Source organism: Squalius cephalus (genome assembly GCF_949319135.1).
Source record: "Squalius cephalus genome assembly, chromosome: 14".
In the NCBI taxonomy this organism is placed as follows: Eukaryota; Metazoa; Chordata; class Actinopteri; order Cypriniformes; family Leuciscidae; genus Squalius; species Squalius cephalus.
The window spans coordinates 2,602,271-2,623,721 of record NC_137135.1 but is presented as its reverse complement, the minus strand read 5'-3'; the positions used below and the strand labels follow the sequence as shown (position 1 = coordinate 2,623,721).

Here is a 21,451-nt window from a genome sequence, read left to right as displayed (position 1 = left end):
GTGTCCCTTTAAATGCAAATGAGCTTTAGCTCCGCCTCCGTTCAGAAGAGGGCGCAGTCTTTACACAAGCTTCAGAAACTCCAGCAATAACAACACAGGCCAATCTCACTCATCCAGAATCACCAGTAGCGAGCGCATATTATAATAAGATCCTCTTCCTGAGTGAAATCTGATCGGCTTATTTTTTGACACGCTCGCAGAGAAAGGCTCACCAGAACAAACTGGGTTTCACTTTTCACGTTTTCTGTGTTGGTAGAAGCACCGGGGACTCGATATAGCACTTACACACGGACAAACTCTCATGATATTTCACCTTTAACTACCAGTGCATTTTATATTTATTGAAGAGAACATTGAAACATCACAACTTTGTTTGTTAAACATCCTTGAAAGAAAATGTTTCAGATAGAATGCATCTTAGTCTTCAAAACGTGTCGTCGAAGTCTTCATCAGTGAGAAACAGGGGGTTATAGGACAGCTTTGGCGTCTTGGCCCGTTCACAGAGTGTGTGTTCAGAACCTGAAGGCTTGAGTGTGTGACTGCTGGTGTTCCTGGACACAGAAACGCCCCACACACACGTCTCGTCATCGGGAGGAGATCTGCGCTCTTCACCATCTTCCACTTCTGTGGGATAAGCCATCGCTGTGTCATCACTGCTCTGAAGGAAAGCCTGAGCTTGATCATCATCCTCTTCCTCATCCCGATGAGTGGGAACAACACTGAGGAACTGATCCCATCTGGAGTCCTTCTCAAGCCTCTGACGCGCAGACACTGAAGGAGTTACGCTGGGTCTGGTCACGGCGACAGCTGGCGGCTTGTGCTGCTGTTTATCTCCAGGGTTCTCCACTGTGTGTGTGTGTGTGGAGCTGTAAACAGCCTGACGGGATGATGGGAGATTTGTGCGACGGCACGGGATCACATCACCTGACCCTGATCCTGAGCTGAACCTCCTGTCGTGCTGCAAGAGATATGAGAAGTCAGACCTGCGTCTCAATGTCCACTATCCACCCTAAACAGTGTGTGAGATTACAATAAGTGCGACTCAATGTCCACTATCCACCCTAAACAGTGTGTGAGATTACAATAAGTGCGACTCAATGTCCACTATCCACCCTAAACAGTGTGTGAGATTACAATAAGTGCGTCTCAATGTCCACTATCCACCCTAAACAGTGTGTGAGATTACAATAAGTGCGACTCAATGTCCACTATTCACCCTAAACAGTGTGTGAGATTAGAATAAGTGTGTCACAATGTCCACTATCCACCCTAAACAGTGTGTGAGATTACAATAAGTGTGTCTCAATGTACACTATCCACCCTAAACAGTGTGTGAGATTACAATAAGTGCGACTCAATGTCCACTATCCACCCTAAACAGTGTGTGAGATTACAATAAGTGCGACTCAATGTCCACTATCCACCCTAAACAGTGTGAGATTACAATAAGTGCGCCTTAGTGTCCACTATCCACCCTAAACAGTGTGTGAGATTACAATAAGTGCATCTCAATGTCCACTATCCACCCTAAACAGTGTGTGAGAGTAGAATAAGTGCGTCTCAATGTCCACTATCCACCCTCAACAGTGTGTGAGAGTAGAATAAGTGCGCCTCAGTGTCCACTATCCACCCTAAACAGTGTGTGAGATTACAATAAGTGCGTCTCAATGTCCACTATCCACCCTAAACAGTGTGTGAGAGTAGAATAAGTGCGTCTCAATGTCCACTATCCACCCTAAACAGTGTGTGAGATTACAATAAGTGCGTCTCAATGTCCACTATCCACCCTAAACAGTGTGTGAGAGTAGAATAAGTGCGTCTCAATGTCCACTATCCACCCTAAACAGTGTGTGAGATTAGAATAAGTGCGTCTCAATGTCCACTATCCACCCTAACCAGTGTGTGAGATTAGAATAAGTGCGTCTCAATGTCCACTATCCACCCTAAACAGTGTGTGAGATTAGAATAAGTGTGTGTGAGATTAGAGTAAGTGTGTGAGATTAGAATAAGTGTGTGAGAGATTAGAATAAGTGCGTCTCAATGTCCACTATCCACCCTAACCAGTGTGTGAGATTAGAATAAGTGCGTCTCAATGTCCACTATCCACCCTAACCAGTGTGTAAGATTAGAATAAGTGCGTCTCAATGTCCACTATCCACCCTAACCAGTGTGTGAGATTAGAATAAGTGCGTCTCAATGTCCACTATCCACCCTAACCAGTGTGTAAGATTAGAATAAGTGCGTCTCAATGTCCACTATCCACCCTAACCAGTGTGTGAGATTAGAATAAGTGCGTCTCAATGTCCACTATCCACCCTAAACAGTGTGTGAGATTACAATAAGTGCGTCTCAATGTCCACTATCCACCCTAAACAGTGTGTGAGATTAGAATAAGTGTGTGTGAGATTAGAGTAAGTGTGTGAGATTAGAATAAGTGTGTGAGAGATTAGAATAAGTGCGTCTCAATGTCCACTATCCACCCTAACCAGTCTGTGAGATTAGAATAAGTGCGTCTCAATGTCCACTATCCACCCTAACCAGTGTGTAAGATTAGAATAAGTGCGTCTCAATGTCCACTATCCACCCTAACCAGTGTGTGAGATTAGAATAAGTGCGTCTCAATGTCCACTATCCACCCTAACCAGTGTGTAAGATTAGAATAAGTGCGTCTCAATGTCCACTATCCACCCTAACCAGTGTGTGAGATTAGAATAAGTGCGACTCAATGTCCACTATCCACCCTAAACAGTGTGTGAGATTACAATAAGTGCGACTCAATGTCCACTATCCACCCTAAACAGTGTGAGATTACAATAAGTGCGCCTCAGTGTCCACTATCCACCCTAAACAGTGTGTGAGATTACAATAAGTGCGTCTCAATGTCCACTATCCACCCTAAACAGTGTGTGAGAGTAGAATAAGTGCGTCTCAATGTCCACTATCCACCCTAAACAGTGTGTGAGATTACAATAAGTGCGTCTCAATGTCCACTATCCACCCTAAACAGTGTGTGAGAGTAGAATAAGTGCGTCTCAATGTCCACTATCCACCCTAAACAGTGTGTGAGATTAGAATAAGTGCGTCTCAATGTCCACTATCCACCCTAAACAGTGTGTGAGAGTAGAATAAGTGCGTCTCAATGTCCACTATCCACCCTAAACAGTGTGTGAGATTACAATAAGTGCGTCTCAATGTCCACTATCCACCCTAAACAGTGTGTGAGAGTAGAATAAGTGCGTCTCAATGTCCACTATCCACCCTAACCAGTGTGTAAGATTAGAATAAGTGCGTCTCAATGTCCACTATCCACCCTAAACAGTGTGTGAGATTACAATAAGTGCGCCTCAATGTCCACTATCCACCCTAAACAGTGTGAGATTACAATAAGTGCGCCTCAGTGTCCACTATCCACCCTAAACAGTGTGTGAGAGTAGAATAAGTGCGTCTCAATGTCCACTATCCACCCTAAACAGTGTGTGAGATTACAATAAGTGCGCCTCAATGTCCACTATCCACCCTAAACAGTGTGTGAGATTACAATAAGTGCGTCTCAATGTCCACTATCCACCCTCAACAGTGTGTGAGAGTAGAATAAGTGCGCCTCAGTGTCCACTATCCACCCTAAACAGTGTGTGAGATTAGAATAAGTGCGTCTCAATGTCCACTATCCACCCTAAACAGTGTGAGATTACAATAAGTGCGTCTCAATGTCCACTATCCACCCTAAACAGTGTGTGAGATTAGAATAAGTGCGTCTCAATGTCCACTATCCACCCTAAACAGTGTGAGATTACAATAAGTGCGCCTCAGTGTCCACTATCCACCCTAAACAGTGTGTGAGATTACAATAAGTGCGTCTCAATGTCCACTATCCACCCTCAACAGTGTGTGAGAGTAGAATAAGTGCGCCTCAGTGTCCACTATCCACCCTAAACAGTGTGTGAGATTACAATAAGTGCGTCTCAGTGTCCACTATCCACCCTCAACAGTGTGTGAGAGTAGAATAAGTGCGTCTCAATGTCCACTATCCACCCTAAACAGTGTGTGAGATTAGAATAAGTGCGTCTCAATGTCCACTATCCACCCTAAACAGTGTGTGAGAGTAGAATAAGTGCGTCTCAATGTCCACTATCCACCCTAAACAGTGTGTGAGATTACAATAAGTGCGTCTCAATGTCCACTATCCACCCTAAACAGTGTGTGAGATTAGAATAAGTGCGTCTCAATGTCCACTATCCACCCTAAACAGTGTGTGAGATTAGAATAAGTGTGTGTGAGATTATAATAAGTGTGTGTGAGTTTAGAATAAGTGTGTGAGATTAGAATAAGTGTGTGAGAGATTAGAATAAGTGTGTGTGAGTTTAGAATAAGTGTGTGAGAGATTAGAATAAGTGTGAGATTAGAATAAGTGTGTGTGAGTTTAGAATAAGTGTGTGAGAGATTAGAATAAGTGTGAGATTAGAATAAGTGTGTGTGAGATTAGAATAAGGGTGTGAGAGATTAGAACTAGATGTACCGCATGGCGGTACAAAATATGACCGCCGCTCAGACCTGCACTGGCTTTCCACAAAAATAAATGACATGGAGCAATTTGGCTGTATTGCGTGTTTATGTATATACCTAAAAAAAGTAGTAGTATGTGCATGTCTGTCTGTGTGTGTGTGTGTATGTGTGTGTGTTTGTGTATGTGTGTGTCTGTGTGTGTGTGTGTATGTATGCGTGCGTACATGTGTGTGCGCGTGTGTGTTTGTGTGTGTGTGTCTGTGCATGTGGATTTGTATGTGTGTGTATGGGTGTGTGTCTGTGCGTGTGGATGTCAGTGTGTGTGCATGCTTGCGTTTGTTTGTATTCCTGCATGTGTGTGTGTGACAGTTAGGGTTGCCAACTTCAGAAAAGGAAAATGCGGGACAATCGTGGTTATTTATAGGAAAATGAGGGACACTCAAAATATTTGTACTGTATCACACAGTGTACGTCATTTCAGTGTCTGCAGTTAAGTTTGTGTTTAAAAGGTTATCAGACATAAACACATTTGTATTGCTTAACCTATTTATGTATTTAATTCTAAAAATAATTTTAATGTCATACATGAAAAAAGTCACATTACAAACAAACCATAGTTCAAAATAACAGCATGTATCTAAAATAGAAAGCTTTTTTAACATTATACACTAGGCTTACAGTTCAAAAGTTTGGGGTTAGTAAGATTATTTTTTGGGAAAAAAAATAAAGAAAGTAATTGCCTACTTTTATTCAGCAAGGATGCATTACATTAATCAAAAGTGACAGTTAAGGTAATGTTACAAAAGCTTTCTATGTACTTTCTAAAAGCTTTAAAACATTAATAATAATCAGAAATGTTTTTTGAGCATATTATTCCCTCAGGTAGATTACATGTTTTCTTGCGTGGCTGGATGTTAGACTCATGAACAATAATCACGTTGTTTGCATTCGCCAAAATTGATTAGCCGAAATCAAAACGTGGACAGTGAAAGGAAATTACCGTTAGCGTGAGACGAGTCCGGCTTGAAGCGGAAGCGACCAGACGGCAGAGGATGTTCGCAAATCAAACAATGATTTGTCTCAAAACAGTGATTAAAAAAAGCTGTGATTGGATGATGACAGGTGTCGGTGATCATTCTCAAGTGTCGTGGTCAGCACTGCTGCTGTTGCTGTTGTATCAGTCAGTGGTTTATCAGCTTGTCAAAAAACGGGACACGGGAGGTCACGCACGGGACAAATAAATTAGGCCCAAAATACGGGACGTCTAATTCGGGACAGTTGGCAACCTTAGTGACAGTATCATCCTAAACCAGCAACCCTTCGCTCAACACCACCATCTACAGGCCGATGAGTGTACAGTCACTAAATGTGCACATAAATGAATTTATTTTATACCCCCCCCATGGATGAAATTCTACGAAACTTAGCAGAGGATACCCCCAGAGGATGTCAAGTTAATCTTACACATGAAATATGGTGCAGTTCTGAAAATCTCAACTGAAGATAGGGGCGATTAAAGCAGAATAATATTGCATTTTCATTTTTTATGGGAGGGGCGCAAATCACAAATGAGTGATTATGGGCTAGGTTGATGTGGGCCCTTAAGAGCAACATACCATAACAATTTCTTCATCCTCGGTGCCACGGTTCAGGTAGTTATTTAGGAAAAACTGCATTTTTTGGGTTTGGGGGGGCCCAGCGCGGGGGGGGGGGGGGGGGGGGGGAAGTGGCCCCCGGGGACCAAACGAAATTTTTCCGTAAAAGTCTAGTGGGGCTACATGCCCACCAAATTTCATGTTCCCCAGTGTTTCGGTGTCCCTGGTATCATTGACAAAAAATTCACGGGGGCCCCAGCGTGGGGGGGGAAGTGGCCCCCGGGGACCAAACGAAATTTTTCCGTAAAAGTCTAGTAGACCAACATACCATAAAAAATTCTTCATCCTCGGTGCCACACTTCAGGTAGTTATTTAGGAAAAACTGCATTTTTTGGGTTTGGGGGGGCCCAGCGCGGGGGGGGAGTGGCCCCCGGGGACCAAACGAAATTTTTCCTTAGAAGTCTAGTGGGGCTACATGCCCACCAAATTTCATGTTCCCCGGTGCTTCGGTGTCCCTGGTATCGTTGACGAAAAATTTACTGGGGCCCCAGCGCGGGGGGGGGGGGGGGAGTGGCCCCCGGGGACCAAACGAAATTTTTCCGTAAAAGTCTAGTAGACCAACATACCATAAAAATTTCTTCATCCTCGGTGCCACGGTTCAGGTAGTTATTTAGGAAAAACTGCATTTTTGGGGGTTTGGGGGGGCCCAGCGCGGGGGGGGAGTGGCCCCCGGGGACCAAACGAAATTTTTCCGTAGAAGTCTAGTGGGGCTACATGCCCACCAAATTTCATGTTCCCCGGTGCTTCGGTGTCCCTGGTATCGTTGACGAAAAATTTACGGGGGCCCCAGCGCGCGGGGGGGAAGTGGCCCCCGGGGACCAAACGAAATTTTTCCGTAAAAGTCTAGTAGACCAACATACCATAAAAATTTCTTCATCCTCGGTGCCACGGTTCAGGTAGTTATTTAGGAAAAACTGCATTTTTTTGGGTTTGGGGGGGCCCAGCGCGGGGGGGGAGTGGCCCCCGGGGACCAAACGAAATTTTTCCTTAGAAGTCTAGTAGGGCTACATGCCCACCAAATTTCATGTTCCCCGGTGCTTCGGTGTCCCTGGTATCGTTGACGAAAAATGTACGGGGGCCCCAGCGCAGGGGGGGAGTGGCCTCCAGGGACCAAACGAAATTTTTCCGTAAAAGTCTAGTAGACCAACATACCATAAAAATTTCTTCATCCTCGGTGCCACGGTTCAGGTAGTTATTTAGGAAAAACTGCATTTTTTGGGGTTTGGGGGGGGCCCAGCGCAGGGGGGGAGTGGCCCCCGGGGACCAAACGAAATTTTTCCTTAGAAGTCTAGTGGGGCTACATGCCCACCAAATTTCATGTTCCCCGGTGCTTCGGTGTCCCTGGTATCGTTGACGAAAAATTCAGTAAGGTGACGGGAAAAAAAAAAAAAAAAAACTTTGACAATCCCTATATGACCGCTTTCGCTAGCTACGCTAGCGGCGGTCATAATAAGAGTGTGTGAGATTAGAATAAGTGTGTGAGAGATTAGAATAAGTGTGTGAGAGATTAGAATAAGTGTGTGAGAGATTAGAATAAGTGTGTGAGAGATTAGAATAAGTGTGTGAGAGATTAGAATAAGGGTGTGAGAGATTAGAATAAGGGTGTGAGAGATTAGAATAAGAGTGTGAGAGATTAGAATAAGTGTGTGAGAGATTAGAATAAGTGTGTGAGAGATTAGAATAAGTGTGTGAGAGATTAGAATAAGGGTGTGAGAGATTAGAATAAGGGTGTGAGAGATTAGAATAAGTGTGTGAGATTAGAATAAGTGTGTGTGAGATTAGAATAAGTGTGTGAGATTAGAATAATTGTGTGAGAGATTAGAATAAGTGTGTGTGAGATTGGAATAAGTGTGTGTGAGTTTAGAATAAGTGTGTGAGAGATTAGAATAAGTGTGAGATTAGAATAAGTGTGTGTGAGATTAGAATAAGTGCGTGTGGGATTAGAATAAGTGTGTGAGAGATTAGAATAAGTGTGTGAGAGATTAGAATAAGTGCGTGTGAGATTAGAATAAGTGTGAGATTAGAATAAGTGTGTGTGAGATTAGAATAAGTGTGTGTGAGATTAGAATTAGTGTGTGTGAGATTAGAATTAGTGTGTGAGATTAGAATTAGTGTCTCAATGTCCACTATCCACCCTAAACAGTGTGTGAGATTAGAATAAGTGTGTGAGATTAGAATTAGTGTGTGAGATTAGAATAAGTGTGTGAGATTAGAATAAGTGTGTGTGAGATTAGAATTAGTGTGTGAGATTAGAATAAGTGTGTGTGAGATTAGAATAAGTGTGTCCCAAAGCAGAGCATGTTGAAGAGTGTGGCAGAAGTCCCCGGATCGTCTACTATTCCCGGTGGATTTCCGAAGTGTGGATCCATGCACACTCTAAAGGCTAATATTACCCACAACTAGGGGTGGAACGGTACATGTATTCGTATTGAACCGAAACGGTACGGGCGTCACGGTTCGGTGCATGAATACACACGGAGAATACACGGTATAAAAATAAATAAAACTCGTGTGTAAATTAATTAATGTAATGCGGAACTACTGTTAGATACGCGCGTCTTTAGGGACACCTAATCTGTAGCTCCGCCTTAGCTTACCCACTCCCTATTAAGGCCTATTGTACCGAATGTTGGTTGTAGTTCCACCAGAGTTCCACTGGGGGCGATCGCCCATGAGTGCAAAATGAATGGGAGTCTATGGGGCTAGACGGATAAATTAGTCTCTTTCACCCGATTGCCGTTGAGAAATCTCAGATTTGATTGTAGGTTTTGCAAGTTCAACATGGGTTATAGGTCGAAAGTTGAATGAACGAGTATTTATGTCCTTTCGATTTCTTTCAGGTTGAGTTGTTGTTGCCCATAACACGCTAGCATTCTGCTAATGAACGCTGATTGGTCAGTGAAGGACTGATTACGACCAGAGATACCGCTTGATGGCATCGTGGCATCCGAAGCGGGACCAGAAACAAACAAAACAAAAACTCTTCTAGCACGTGTGTTTACCTGTGTCAGCTGTGTCGTGTGTTTACCTGTGTCAGCTGTGTTGTGTGTTTACCTGTGTCAGCTGTGTTGTGTGTTTGCCTGTGTCAGCTGTGTTGTGTGTTTGCCTGTGTCAGCTGTGTTGTGTGTTTGCCTGTGTCAGCTGTGTTGTGTGTTTGCCTGTGTCAGCTGTGTTGTGTGTTTACCTGTGTCAGCTGTGTTGTGTATTTACCTGTGTCAGCTGTGTTGTGTATTTACCTGTGTCAGCTGTGTTGTGTATTTACCTGTTTCAGCTGTGTTGTGTGTTTACCTGTGTCAGCTGTGTTGTGTGTTTGCCTGTGTCGGCTGTGTTGTGTGTTTACCTGTGTCGGCTGTGTTGTGTGTTTGCTTGTGTCAGCTGTGTTGTGTGTTTCCCTGTGTCAGCTGTGTTGTGTGTTTACCTGTGTCGGCTGTGTTGTGTGTTTACCTGTGTCAGCTGTGTTGTGTGTTTACCTGTGTCAGCTGTGTGTTTGCCTGTGTCAGCTGTGTTGTGTGTTTGCCTGTGTCAGCTGTGTGTTTGCCTGTGTCAGCTGTGTTGTGTGTTTGCTTGTGTCAGCTGTGTGTTTGCCTGTGTCAGCTGTGTTGTGTGTTTGCCTGTGTCAGCTGTGTTGTGTGTTTCCCTGTGTCGGCTGTGTTGTGTGTTTCCCTGTGTCAGCTGTGTGTTTGCCTGTGTCAGCTGTGTTGTGTGTTTACCTGTGTCAGCTGTGTTGTGTGTTTCCCTGTGTCGGCTGTGTTGTGTGTTTGCCTGTGTCAGCTGTGTTGTGTTTCCCTGTGTCAGCTGTGTTGTGTGTTTACCTGTGCCAGCTGTATTGTGTGTTTACCTGTGTCGGCTGTGTTGTGTGTTTACCTGTGTCAGCTGTGTTGTGTGTTTACCTGTGTCAGCTGTGTTGTGTGTTTGCCTGTGTCAGCTGTGTGTTTGCCTGTGTCAGCTGTGTTGTGTTTACCTGTGTCAGCTGTGTTGTGTGTTTGCTTGTGTCAGCTGTGTTGTGTGTTTCCCTGTGTCGGCTGTGTTGTGTGTTTGCCTGTGTCAGCTGTGTCGTGTGTTTACCTGTGTCGGCTGTGTTGTGTGTTTACCTGTGTCAGCTGTGTGTTTGCCTGTGTCAGCTGTGTTGTGTGTTTGCCTGTGTCAGCTGTGTTGTGTGTTTACCTGTGTCGGCTGTGTTGTGTGTTTACCTGTGTCAGCTGTGTGTTTGCCTGTGTCAGCTGTGTTGTGTGTTTGCCTGTGTCGGCTGTGTTGTGTGTTTGCCTGTGTCAGCTGTGTTGTGTGTTTGCCTGTGTCGGCTGTGTTGTGTGTTTACCTGTGTCGGCTGTGTTGTGTGTTTACCTGTGTCAGCTGTGTTGTGTATTTCCCTGTGTCAGCTGTGTTGTGTGTTTACCTGTGTCAGCTGTGTTGTGTATTTCCCTGTGTCAGCTGTGTTGTGTATTTCCCTGTGTCAGCTGTGTTGTGTATTTCCCTGTGTCAGCTGTGTTGTGTGTTTACCTGTGTCAGCTGTGTTGTGTATTTCCCTGTGTCAGCTGTGTTGTGTGTTTACCTGTGTCAGCTGTGTTGTCGATTAGTGGTGCAACGGATCATCATTGATCCGTGATCCGTTCGGATCAATATCTTCGGTTCGGCACACACGTGATCCGCGGATTGATTTATGAAAAAAATAAATAAAAATTTTGCGCATGTTCAGTCCACACAGCGTGGTGATGACGAGCGGAGGAACGGAGGAGCTTGAACGCCCCGCGTCATTTAAATCCCCTGTATGGGAGCATTTTGGGCTGCGCGGAAAACGCGTGCATGCTAAAAATAGAATAGAAAAATATGTTTATATATCATTTTGACACGAATACATAATAAATGTCGCTAGGTTTTGACATAAATGCAAATATAAATTTAATTTAAAAAAATATTATCGATTTTCAAATACTGCACCTGTCAATACAGAACGAAATATTCTATAGCCAACACTGCCGACGTTGTCTTTGCTGCTATATATTTACATTTAACATGAAGTATAGGCCTTCCACAACTCTCTTCCCATATGTCAAATATATCACCAATGAGGCTTATCATCACCTAGCAGCAGCAGCGCCGCGTCAGACACGTTTCTGGTGTGCAAAGACATGGAAAACACCACGCAAACGCCATGCAGCTGACACGCAACAGAAACGCCACGCTCACGCCATGCAGCCAGTGTGTGGCCGGCCTAAGTTGTTTTTCATTAAGTTTTCATTAAGATATTATGCCTTGTGCACTTTAAGTTGATTTTATATATTTTAATTTAATAATTTAAAAGTGTTAATAAACAAAAAGACAACATTTATGTTTGTTTTATGTCTTTTTTTTTTTTTTTTTTGCTGATCCGAAAAATTATCCGATCCGTGACTCTGATCCGAGAAACGATCCGAACCGTGAGTTTTTTGATCCGTTGCACCCCTATTGTCGATGCCTCGAGAGAAAAGAAAGTGCAGAGCGTGAAAGCACCAAAGTGACTGAAGGATTGCCGTAAAGCAGTATCTCTGGTCGTACGATGTGTGTGACGTCACTGACATTTTAAAAGACTTTTTAAAGCAAATAAGTGACTCTAAAAAATCTAACACCCAGCAATGTGTAATTTCTTTGCATCTCCTTTTGAATACAACATTCAAATTACTAGACAAAAAATTATATCCTGAGAAAAGTGGATTTTGAGGGGTATAGCGCCATAGACCTCCATTCATTCTGCACTCGTCCTGTGAGCGCCCTCATGTGGAGCCGGAGTGGCACTGCAGCCAGTTCAGAAGCTGGAAGTTTACTGAGAGTGGAAGTTCTCCCCTTATTAGACATTCTCTGCTATAATCATAGACAGGCTAGCTATAATGGACAGGCTGCGATGTCAAGTTTGCAATGCTGGAATATGTTGTGTGTGTGCCTGCGTGCGTACGTGTGTGTGTGTTGAGAGAGGCGCGGGCGCGATCGAACAGTGGAAACATAAAAACATACTTCGTCATTTTGTTCATAGGACAACATTCAAACTGCAAAGTGTTTACTTATATTTGTGTACACTCGCAATAAAACACAACATTGTGCTTTTGTCAAACTGTAACCTACAACTGTCACCCAACACAGTGAGTAAGTTACACATTCTACATTGATTAAAAGAAAATCAAATTTGTTTTTAATAGTAGTATTATTTTATACAGAAATAAATTATCTATAATTCAGATGAGAATAAAGTTAGTGTTAATTAAAATTAAGGAAAACAAATATATTGATCTGAAATATAGCAAATTAATTTTAAATTCATTCAGGTACAATTACCAAACATATCTCAAGGTCTTTTTGTCTTTTTATTAATTTAATTAATAAACTAATTATATAAAACTATTGTCAATGCACTACAAATAAACTGGTTCTATGCCTTTACTTTATTAATAAAACTTATTTAAAAAATACAAGGCATTGTTAAACTTAAGACATTTATTTTCCTTTGGTGGTACAGCCTGAGACATGCACAATAAAAAAAAATGCCTTCTACATTTTTGTTTTGCTTTTCCCTCCATTGTACTGAACTCGTACCGAACCGTGATGTCTGAACCGAACCGTGACTTCTGTGTACCGTTCCACCCCTACCCACAACCCATTGCGCTTTGGAGCAGGAACTACAAACACGAGTAGAAAGTGTTAAAAAACTACAAAACAGGGCGGATGTGTGCGACCGACGGTGAGAGGTTTAGATAAAGGTTTGAGTGACTAATCAAAGTTTAACCTGATAGAAAAATATGTATTTAATATTATCCATGTTATATTTCCTCTGCAATAACAATGTGGACTTTTATAAAGATCCGTTTGGCCATTCACTTTTAAATGCATCATTAATAATGTATTAATACGAGGAGAGTCTCGCCATGAAAGACTTGCGACTGCAGATCAACATTTCTCTCAGATACAGGAGGACATTAAATGAAATGTGGAGGATTCTACTTTGACAAGATGATTGACAGGTCAGTTTGAGTGACAGGATGCGTGTAACTTAGCCTGGTAATACCAGACTCTGCTACTTCACTTTGCTTCGTAGACAGAGTCTGGAATGGCATAACAGAGAAGTGTTTTCTCTCTTGCTAGGGGGCGCTTGTCTGAAGTTTAAAATCATTGGTTACCCGTAAGCCAATCACATTACGTTTGGTTATGGCGTGTGTTATGCGCATGCTCAGCCGCATTTAACTTTCACTGTAAACACATGTATGATGCAAAAACTAAACCATCGAGCGAAATACCGGAGTGAACATGGCTGTGAACGACTTTTGCAGGTTAAGTGAAGTAAATCTACGCATCCACGGTACAATCAGCGTGTACGTCACGGCTCTCAGCCCGCCCTCTGTTCGTTGATTGGCCCGGCTGTTTCCAGACCGGTGGAAAACAGAAAGCTCTGAAGCTGTCTCAGACTGAGTACAGAAGCGAAATGAAATTGAGCGGAAGTACGAAGTCTGACGTAGTCAGGCTACGTGTAACTAAGCAACGGAGAGCAACGGTTAAATACACTATTGTATGATGTGATAGTGTGTCCTAAAGCTTGTGTACTCTTCTATACACACTCAGAAGTATCTGCTTTGTCGTCACAGAAAGAGTACACACTTGAGGGCGTAGTATAAGCCGGCGAACTGAGACGCAGCAAGAGTGAAATGTGTTTTCTCCTAGATCAGGGTATTTTGCAGATGTGTGTGTGTGTGTGTGTGTGTGTGTGTGTTACCAGATGTGGCCTCTTCAGCCCAGAGCAGCCGGTCCAGAACTCCTCTTCCTCACACACATCAGGAGAACGCTTCACACCGGAGCCTTTCTGCCTTTTCCTGTTCACAAACACTACACAGCGTTAAACACTGCTCTTTCTTCACATGGTTAATAATAAAGTCTGAAAATACTAGACAAGTTAAACATTTTCCATGATGCTTTTGTGCGAAGATTCTTTGTTTTTATTAATAATTACAAGTTTCTCAACTCTTTCCCCGCCAGCAGTGTTGGTCACTTCCACAAGACGGCCCTCAGAATATTTGTTTATATGAACATCTGAACAGGCAATATATCAAAACAAAGAGGGTCTCTTTGTCGAGAGCCGAGAGCTGAGAGAAATCTGAATCATTCCCTTCCGAATCTCACAGAGACGGAGAGTGTGAGTAGGAGCTGTCCATGAGCTTGGAGCAGGAGCAACTTTTGCTTATTCTGATTAATTACTTTGTCATTTTGCCTCCACGTCCCCCCGATCGCCCGCGAGCTTCTCCTCCTGTCCATACGGTAATCTCTCTACTGTGCGACAGAGAGTCGTGTGGTTATGACACAATCGTTAGCCTATTTTTACAAAAACTGCTTCTACGGGGCCATAACGTAAGATACAAGTAAATGGAGCCTTTTATACATTTTCGTGTTTCTTTAGAAATAAATAATGGACAAATGGAGTCTTTAAACGCCTCAGATGTAAAGTTATTCACTGTCAAAGTGACGCCAAAATGAATGGGAGTCAATGGCTCGCTAACAGCAGGTGATGGTCTGCTAATCAATGGCGGCGCCCGGGGAAGCTTCAGTTTCCGGCTGATGGATTACCCCCTTGGCAGTACATCAGTTTCTTCTTCTTCTCCTGTGTTTGGATCAGGAGATGCTGTGCTGTGTAATAGCGCCCCCTACAGTATAACAGTGGACACATTGAAAGCTGGAGGAGCTCGTCAGCGGCGGGGGAAGAGTTGATAGCCACAGTATTGAGCCTTGCTAACTCATGAAGCTGACCTGGTTCCCTGGCTTCTGAACCTCTGTGTTTCTGTATAGATGTGCCGGTCCTCTTCCTCCTCATCTTCATCTGGACCCTCAGATGTGGCATCGGTGTATTTACTCCAGCGGCTCACATGATGACACGCTCCCTGACACAGGCACAGAGACATGACAATCGCATCATTTCTCTTCATGATGAGCGTCCATCAGTGCTTTACCTGTGGTTTACTCCTCTGATCTCCATCCAAGCCTTCATCCTCTTCCTCTTCCTCATCCTCTTCCTCATCCTCTTCCCTTTAAAACAGTTGGTCAGAGGGTCAGTCACGTGAAGCTCCCCTTCCTTCACATATTCATCTACTCAAAAATGCTTTGCATTAAAAACTGCATATCATACACATGATGAGGCTTTATGAATTTCTTCATTACAATTATTTTTTTATATTTTTGGGGTGAAAAAGTAAAAGATATCAGGGTTGAACTGTCCTGATATCATAAAGTAATTAAAATATTGAAAAAAATAATAATCCGACAAACTTTTAACGGATTAACAGAACTACTCTACATCTTAATTATTCTTGAGAAGCTTTAGTCTACCACTCAGTCATGTGGTGCACACTAACGGTTTAAAGTCTCTTAAATATCAGATCATTTGACCTTTTATTGACAAGATAAATATAGTGTTTACCTTGGAGAATATATATATTAAAACTTTTTTTCATTTTTTATGATGATTAAGATTTGTACACTCACATGCATTCAAGGTGAAAAGAAAATGATAAATAGCCTGAAAATATATTTAACAACTTTAGGCTGGCTGTAACCAGTGTTGGGGAAAGATATTTCAAAAAGTAATGTAATTACAATAGCAGAGAGTTCCTACAGCACTGATCAGGGTTAGGGTTAGGGTTAGGGTTAGTTAGCTAAACCTGACTCTGAGGTAGGAGTAAATGGTTAGGGTTAGGGTTAGGGTTAGGGTTAGGGTTAGTTAGCTAGACCTGACTCTGAAGGAGGAGTAAATGAGTTCCTCCAGAAGGAGTCCTAGTTCCTGCGGGGCGAACACACGCCAACACCCGGGACAGTCAGCTCTAGAACTATGAACTGTTCCTCCGGTACGAGAGCCGTTAATACTCCATTATTACTCCCTGAAATAACTAATTGTGTTACTTAATTACTACTGTCTACGGAAAGTAATGCATTACGTTACTTCTTTCTCAGCTGGGCTAGGCTTGCTTGCCTAATAACAAACAAAGTTAAACACAAAGTACATTTGAGTTATTTAACATTTAATTGCAGGTTTGCATGATATTCTGAGTTTGCATTTCAGTGTTTTACTCTTTATGAGGAATATGAGTCTGTGTGTGTGTCAGTGAGAGGAGTAAATGCTCACATTACATCTACAATCCCCATCATGTTCACACACACACACACACACACACACACACACACACACACACACACACACACACACACACACACACACACACCTCTGCACTTACCCACAATCCCTCTCTACATGAGGACAGCAGAGCCAACAGTATATGAGAAAACTAACATGCGTTACTCAGTTGGAAACATAACTCAGAGATTTTGTTGTAAATGTAAAAGTAATGAGTTACTAGTTACTTGAAAAAGTAATCTGATTACATTACTGGCGTGACCTGTGATGCGTTACTCCCATCAGAGGAGTGTCTTCAGAGTGTGTGTGTGTTTCTCACTGCTGTGACCCGAGTGTGTGTGTGTGTGTGTGTTTGTCACCGCTGTGACCCGAGTGTGTGTGTGTTTCTCACCGCTGTGACCCGAGTGTGTGTGTGTGTGTGTGTGTTTGTCACCGCTGTGACCCGAGTGTGTGTGTGTGTGTGTTTCTCACCGCTGTGACCCGAGTGTGTGTGTGTGTGTGTGTTTCACCGCTGTGACCCGAGTGTGTGTGTGTGTGTTTCTCACCGCTGTGACCCGAGTGTGTGTGTGTGTGTGTGTGTTTCTCACCGCTGTGACCCGAGTGTGTGTGTGTGTTTCTCACCGTTGTGACCCGAGTGTGTGTGTGTGTGTGTGTTTCTCACCGCTGTGACCCGAGTGTGTGTGTGTCCTCCAGTTGTCCTCGCAGAGCATTGAGCTTCTGAACATGCCGTCTACAGTCCGCTGCCACCCCCCGACCAAACTCCTGCAACACACACACACACACACACACAGTGAACGCTGACACACACCCGGACTCACCACACCAGGACAGGTCACGCTGTGCTTGTGTTTCATTACCTTCCTCAGCGACTGCTTCTCTCCACACACTTTACACACCCAGCTCTTGCTCTTCTTCACCTGGAGGAGGAGATCTTTACTCTACTGTTGCTGACACTGAGAGTCAGTTTAGCAGTGACATCAATATCACAAATCGATTTCAATATAGGTTTGTTCGTATGTCCGGTACAGCACGTTAATCTTTCTTAAAAGGGTAAGATCACCAAAATATGAAGATTCAGTTCTGCATGCGTCGTGATGCTCTCATGAATGCACGTGGAGATTAATATTTTGTAAATAAAGTGATAAATTATGTTTTATTGAGAAAACAAAGCACTTGTGTCACATCATAAAGCTGAGGTTAAACTACTGGAGTCACATGATGACTTTACTGACGTCTTTACTGGCTTTCTGGGGCTTGACAGTGGTACCGTAGTTGCATAGACTGTCAATGGAGGGACAGACATCTCTCAGATTTCATCAAAACCATCTTCATTCTGGAGATGAACAACGGTCTTACGGGTTTGGAACGACATGAGGAAGAGTAAATATTGACTGAATTTACATTTTTGGGTGAACTAACCCTTTAAGATAAAGCTGTAAACTATACAGGAGTCCTGCCACTACATTACTATAATATTACAGGTTAAAGTTAACAACAGTCCAAATTAAATTAAACTGCTATTTATTTTTACATATAATAAGCAACACTTCAATATATAAATATATATACAAAATATTTTAAATTGCACATAAGGACGGTTTTGATTATATAATTCGGTGCCTGTCATTAAAACTTCTTATGACAGTTTATTTAAATATACAATAAACATCACTACATTTTAAGTACAAATATAATGTATGTGTAATATACAGTGCATATTATTTATCAAAACGTTCCTCTGGAGTTATTTTTTCAAGTTAACGAATGAATGCCGTAATAAAACTGACAGATTTGTAGAGCTCAGAGTATATTTCATATCAAAAGTAACAACGCTCATATTGTCAGTATGTTTAGTGAAGCTTTAATCACAATCATCTGCAAACATGGATGATCTAGAATTAAAGAGCTGATATCGGTAATCGATTAATCAAACCGGTTTAGCGTTAATTCTGAACGAAAGGGGACAGGAAAATAAAGATTACCTGCTGTACTTGAAAGGTTTGACAGGAGAAACATCTCACAACATGAAACTCTTGAACCATGTTGGGTAGTTTCTACAGTCCGGAGAATAAAAGTACATTTATTTCACTCGTATGAAAGATAGAGCTCATATTTGTGTTTCGCGCCCACTGTTTGTTTTCTTCTTCTTCTTCTACGGGTTCCTCTCGAGCAGAGCAGGAAATGACGTCAGAGGCGCACACCGAGGAACGAACGAACGTGTGTGTGAGTGTGTGTGTGAGTGTGTGTGTGCGCGTGGGTTGTTTTGTAACAAATGTAAATTGGAGAAAGGCATGGCTTTTGCCAAGTAAATTTTGTGTATCCAACAAAATTAAGGAAATTAATTATAAAATCCTTCAAAAAATCGATCAACTCGTCCATTTCTAAATATTGTGATATTGATGAAACTTGCTCTTTGTGGTTCTGTTGAAGAAACAGCTGCCCATTTATTCTGTAGTTGTAGTATAACCAACACACTTTATGCTGATTTAAACACTTGTGTTTTTAGCTCTACTAATGTGAACCCTACTTTCAATCTTAAAGAAATGATCTGTTATGATGAAAACCCAAAGCTGCTGTCCCTTGAATATGTTGTTAATCTCTTTATCTTGTGTGCAAAACTCTTCATTCACAAGCAAACATGGCTTAAGTCTCCTTCACACTTTCCTCTTTTCTTGCTGAATTTAACTCTTTTATTTCATCCCTTAGACTTATAAATAACAAAAAAGTGCAAAATTCCTGATGCATTATGACGATGTATTCAAAGATATGATTTAACCTTATTATTGTGCTTTTCTTTTCAGAGTAATTATATTTTTTGATGTATGCATCATATTTTTTGATGTTCATTGAAAGATATACAACCACACTTCATTTCCCTGATCATGTATTTATGCATGTATAAGTTCTGCAATAAAAAAAAAATTATATCACTCTCAAACATACACACATACCTGGCAAGTTTCACTATTTTAATGAGAACACACACACACACACACACACACACACACACACACACACACAGTTTGAGAGACTTTGGTCTTTATTGATCAGCGAGTGTCACTGTAAGCACTTTGTGATTCAGCTCCAAAATTAAAACAAAGTTTCATTGTAATAGAAAAGCAACAATAAAAGAACAGCTGGACGGAAGAATATTCCCTTTCAATAATGCAGTAAATCAAGACGTTTAACCTATTGATTAACAAGCTGAAATCAACATGTAGAACTGCTAAATTATTTCATAACTGTCTGCACTTGCAGCATTAAACATCATTAGATGTCTGTCATCATAGTGTCTCAATGATTATGTTAAAACAACTATTTCATCTGTGCACTTCAGTTAAAATCACCTTCACTCCACTAAAAGACTCGAGTGTCTGGATACGGTTTCAAAGATAGTGTTGCAGAGTGTCAAAGATATGGATGTGGATTCACTTTCAACTGAGTTTTTTTGTACAGTTGTATTCAAGTTTAAAATATAAAAGAAAATGAAAGATGCTTCAATGATGCACTTTAAAATGTTTTGTGGCCCCAGCCAAGTAATCCTAGCACAGTTCTGAGTCCCGTGAGCAGAGGAGGATCATGGGTCACTTGAGGGAGAAGCCGCCGCTGAATCCCGATGAGAAGGCAAACGGACTGAGCTTATAGCCAGAGCCGCTGTAGAACTTATTCTGAAACTCCACCCTGAGAGAGAGAGAGAGAGAGAGAGAGAGACAGAGAGAGAGAGGAGAGAGAGAGAGATAGACAGCGTCTCTGATTAATAGAGCTCTAGTGGCGTTTTTTTTAGATGTTTTTATGCAAAAATGCTTCTTACAGGGTTAATTTGAGTGAGAGAGAGAGAGTGAGAGAGTGAGTGAGTGAGTGAGTGTGTGTTAGTCGGTGAGTGAGAGAGAGTTAGTCGTGAGTGAGTGAGTGAGTGAGTGAGTGAGTGAGTGAATGAGTGTGTGTTAGTCGGTGAGTGAGTGAGTGAGAGAGAGTTAGTCGTGAGTGAGTGAGTGAGTGAGTGAGTGAGTGAGTGTGTGTTAGTCGGTGAGTGAGTGAGTGAGTGAGTGAGTGAGTGAGTGAGAGAGAGAGAGAGAGAGAATGTGAGTGAGTGAGTGAGTGAGTGAGTGAGTGAGTGAGTGAGTGAGTGAGTGAGTGAGTGAGAGAGAGAGAGAGAGAGAGAGAGAGAGAGAATGTGAGTGAGTGAGTGAGTGAGTTTACTCAAAGTCCAAAGAAAAACGCCAAACAACGGATGCAGGGCAGAATTAGGCCAATACCCTCTCCTTCTAAACATCCAAAAAAGAGCCATCAAATTCTGGAAACACCTGAAAACAAGCGACCCCAACTCATACCACTACAGAGCCCTCAAACACCAAGAGCTGAGCGTAGCGAGGAGTCCCCTGTGCCAGCTGGTGCTGAGACTGACTGAGCTCTCTCCTGCAGAGATCAGCTCGCCTCAGCACACACACACACTCACACACATTCGGCCAGCACAAATTATCAACACAGAACAAGACAAGTACATCACCCATTGGACAAACACCATTCAAAACCAACACAAACTGGAATGTTATTCGGCACTAAATCGAGAATACACTGTTGCGAGCTACCTGAGCACAGTGAGTGATGTGAAGCTCAGGAAAACCCTGACGATGTACAGACTCAGCGAGCACAGCCTGGCCATCGAGACGGGCCGGCGCAGACAGACCTGGCTCTCCCGTGAGGACAGACTCTGCTCAAACTGCATCCTGGGAGTGCCGGAGACCGAGCTGCACTTCCTCACAGAATGCCCAAAATATGAACACATCAGAGACCAATATTACCCCAAAATCAATAAGATATTTCCCCAATTTAACACCTGTAATCCAACTCAAAAACTCAGATTCATCCTTGGCGAAGAAGCCAAATGCTCCAATATAGCAGCGAGACTAGTAGCATCTCTCCACATCCTGAGGGACGAGCAGAGCAGCAGACACCCAATACACACACACACACCCACAGCCTAACACACCCCATCACACACACACACACACACACACACACACACAGCCTAACCCATCCCATCACACCTACACACATATATAATGTTCAAGTTCAGTGTTTATTTTTGTTTTTTATATACATGATCTCTGCAATATAATCCTTTTTATTTTATTTATTAATCTTTGTTTACACTATT

At 42.5% G+C, this 21,451-nt stretch overlaps 2 protein-coding genes across 2 annotated transcripts in view; both read right to left on the bottom strand.

Moving 5' to 3' along the window:
* Positions 1-221: 221 nt before the first annotated feature.
* Positions 222-18,460, bottom strand: mrnip (MRN complex interacting protein). The gene is made up of 7 exons (XM_079892691.1): positions 18,276-18,460; positions 17,151-17,210; positions 16,955-17,055; positions 15,116-15,191; positions 14,916-15,046; positions 13,891-13,987; positions 222-958 (listed from the first exon to the last, which is right to left on the bottom strand). Exons 1-7 carry the CDS (start codon positions 18,333-18,335, stop codon positions 425-427), a joined length of 1,059 nt encoding a protein of 352 aa, XP_079748817.1. The 5' UTR covers positions 18,336-18,460; the 3' UTR covers positions 222-424.
* Positions 18,461-19,318: 858 nt separating this feature from the next.
* Positions 19,319-21,451, bottom strand: part of tcirg1b (T cell immune regulator 1, ATPase H+ transporting V0 subunit a3b) — a 38,140-nt gene continuing 36,007 nt past the window's right edge. Inside the window, exon 20 of the mRNA XM_079892866.1 lies at positions 19,319-19,974. Within this exon, the coding sequence (XP_079748992.1) occupies positions 19,878-19,974 (97 nt within the window). The 3' untranslated portion in view covers positions 19,319-19,877. The remainder of the gene's footprint in view (positions 19,975-21,451) is intronic.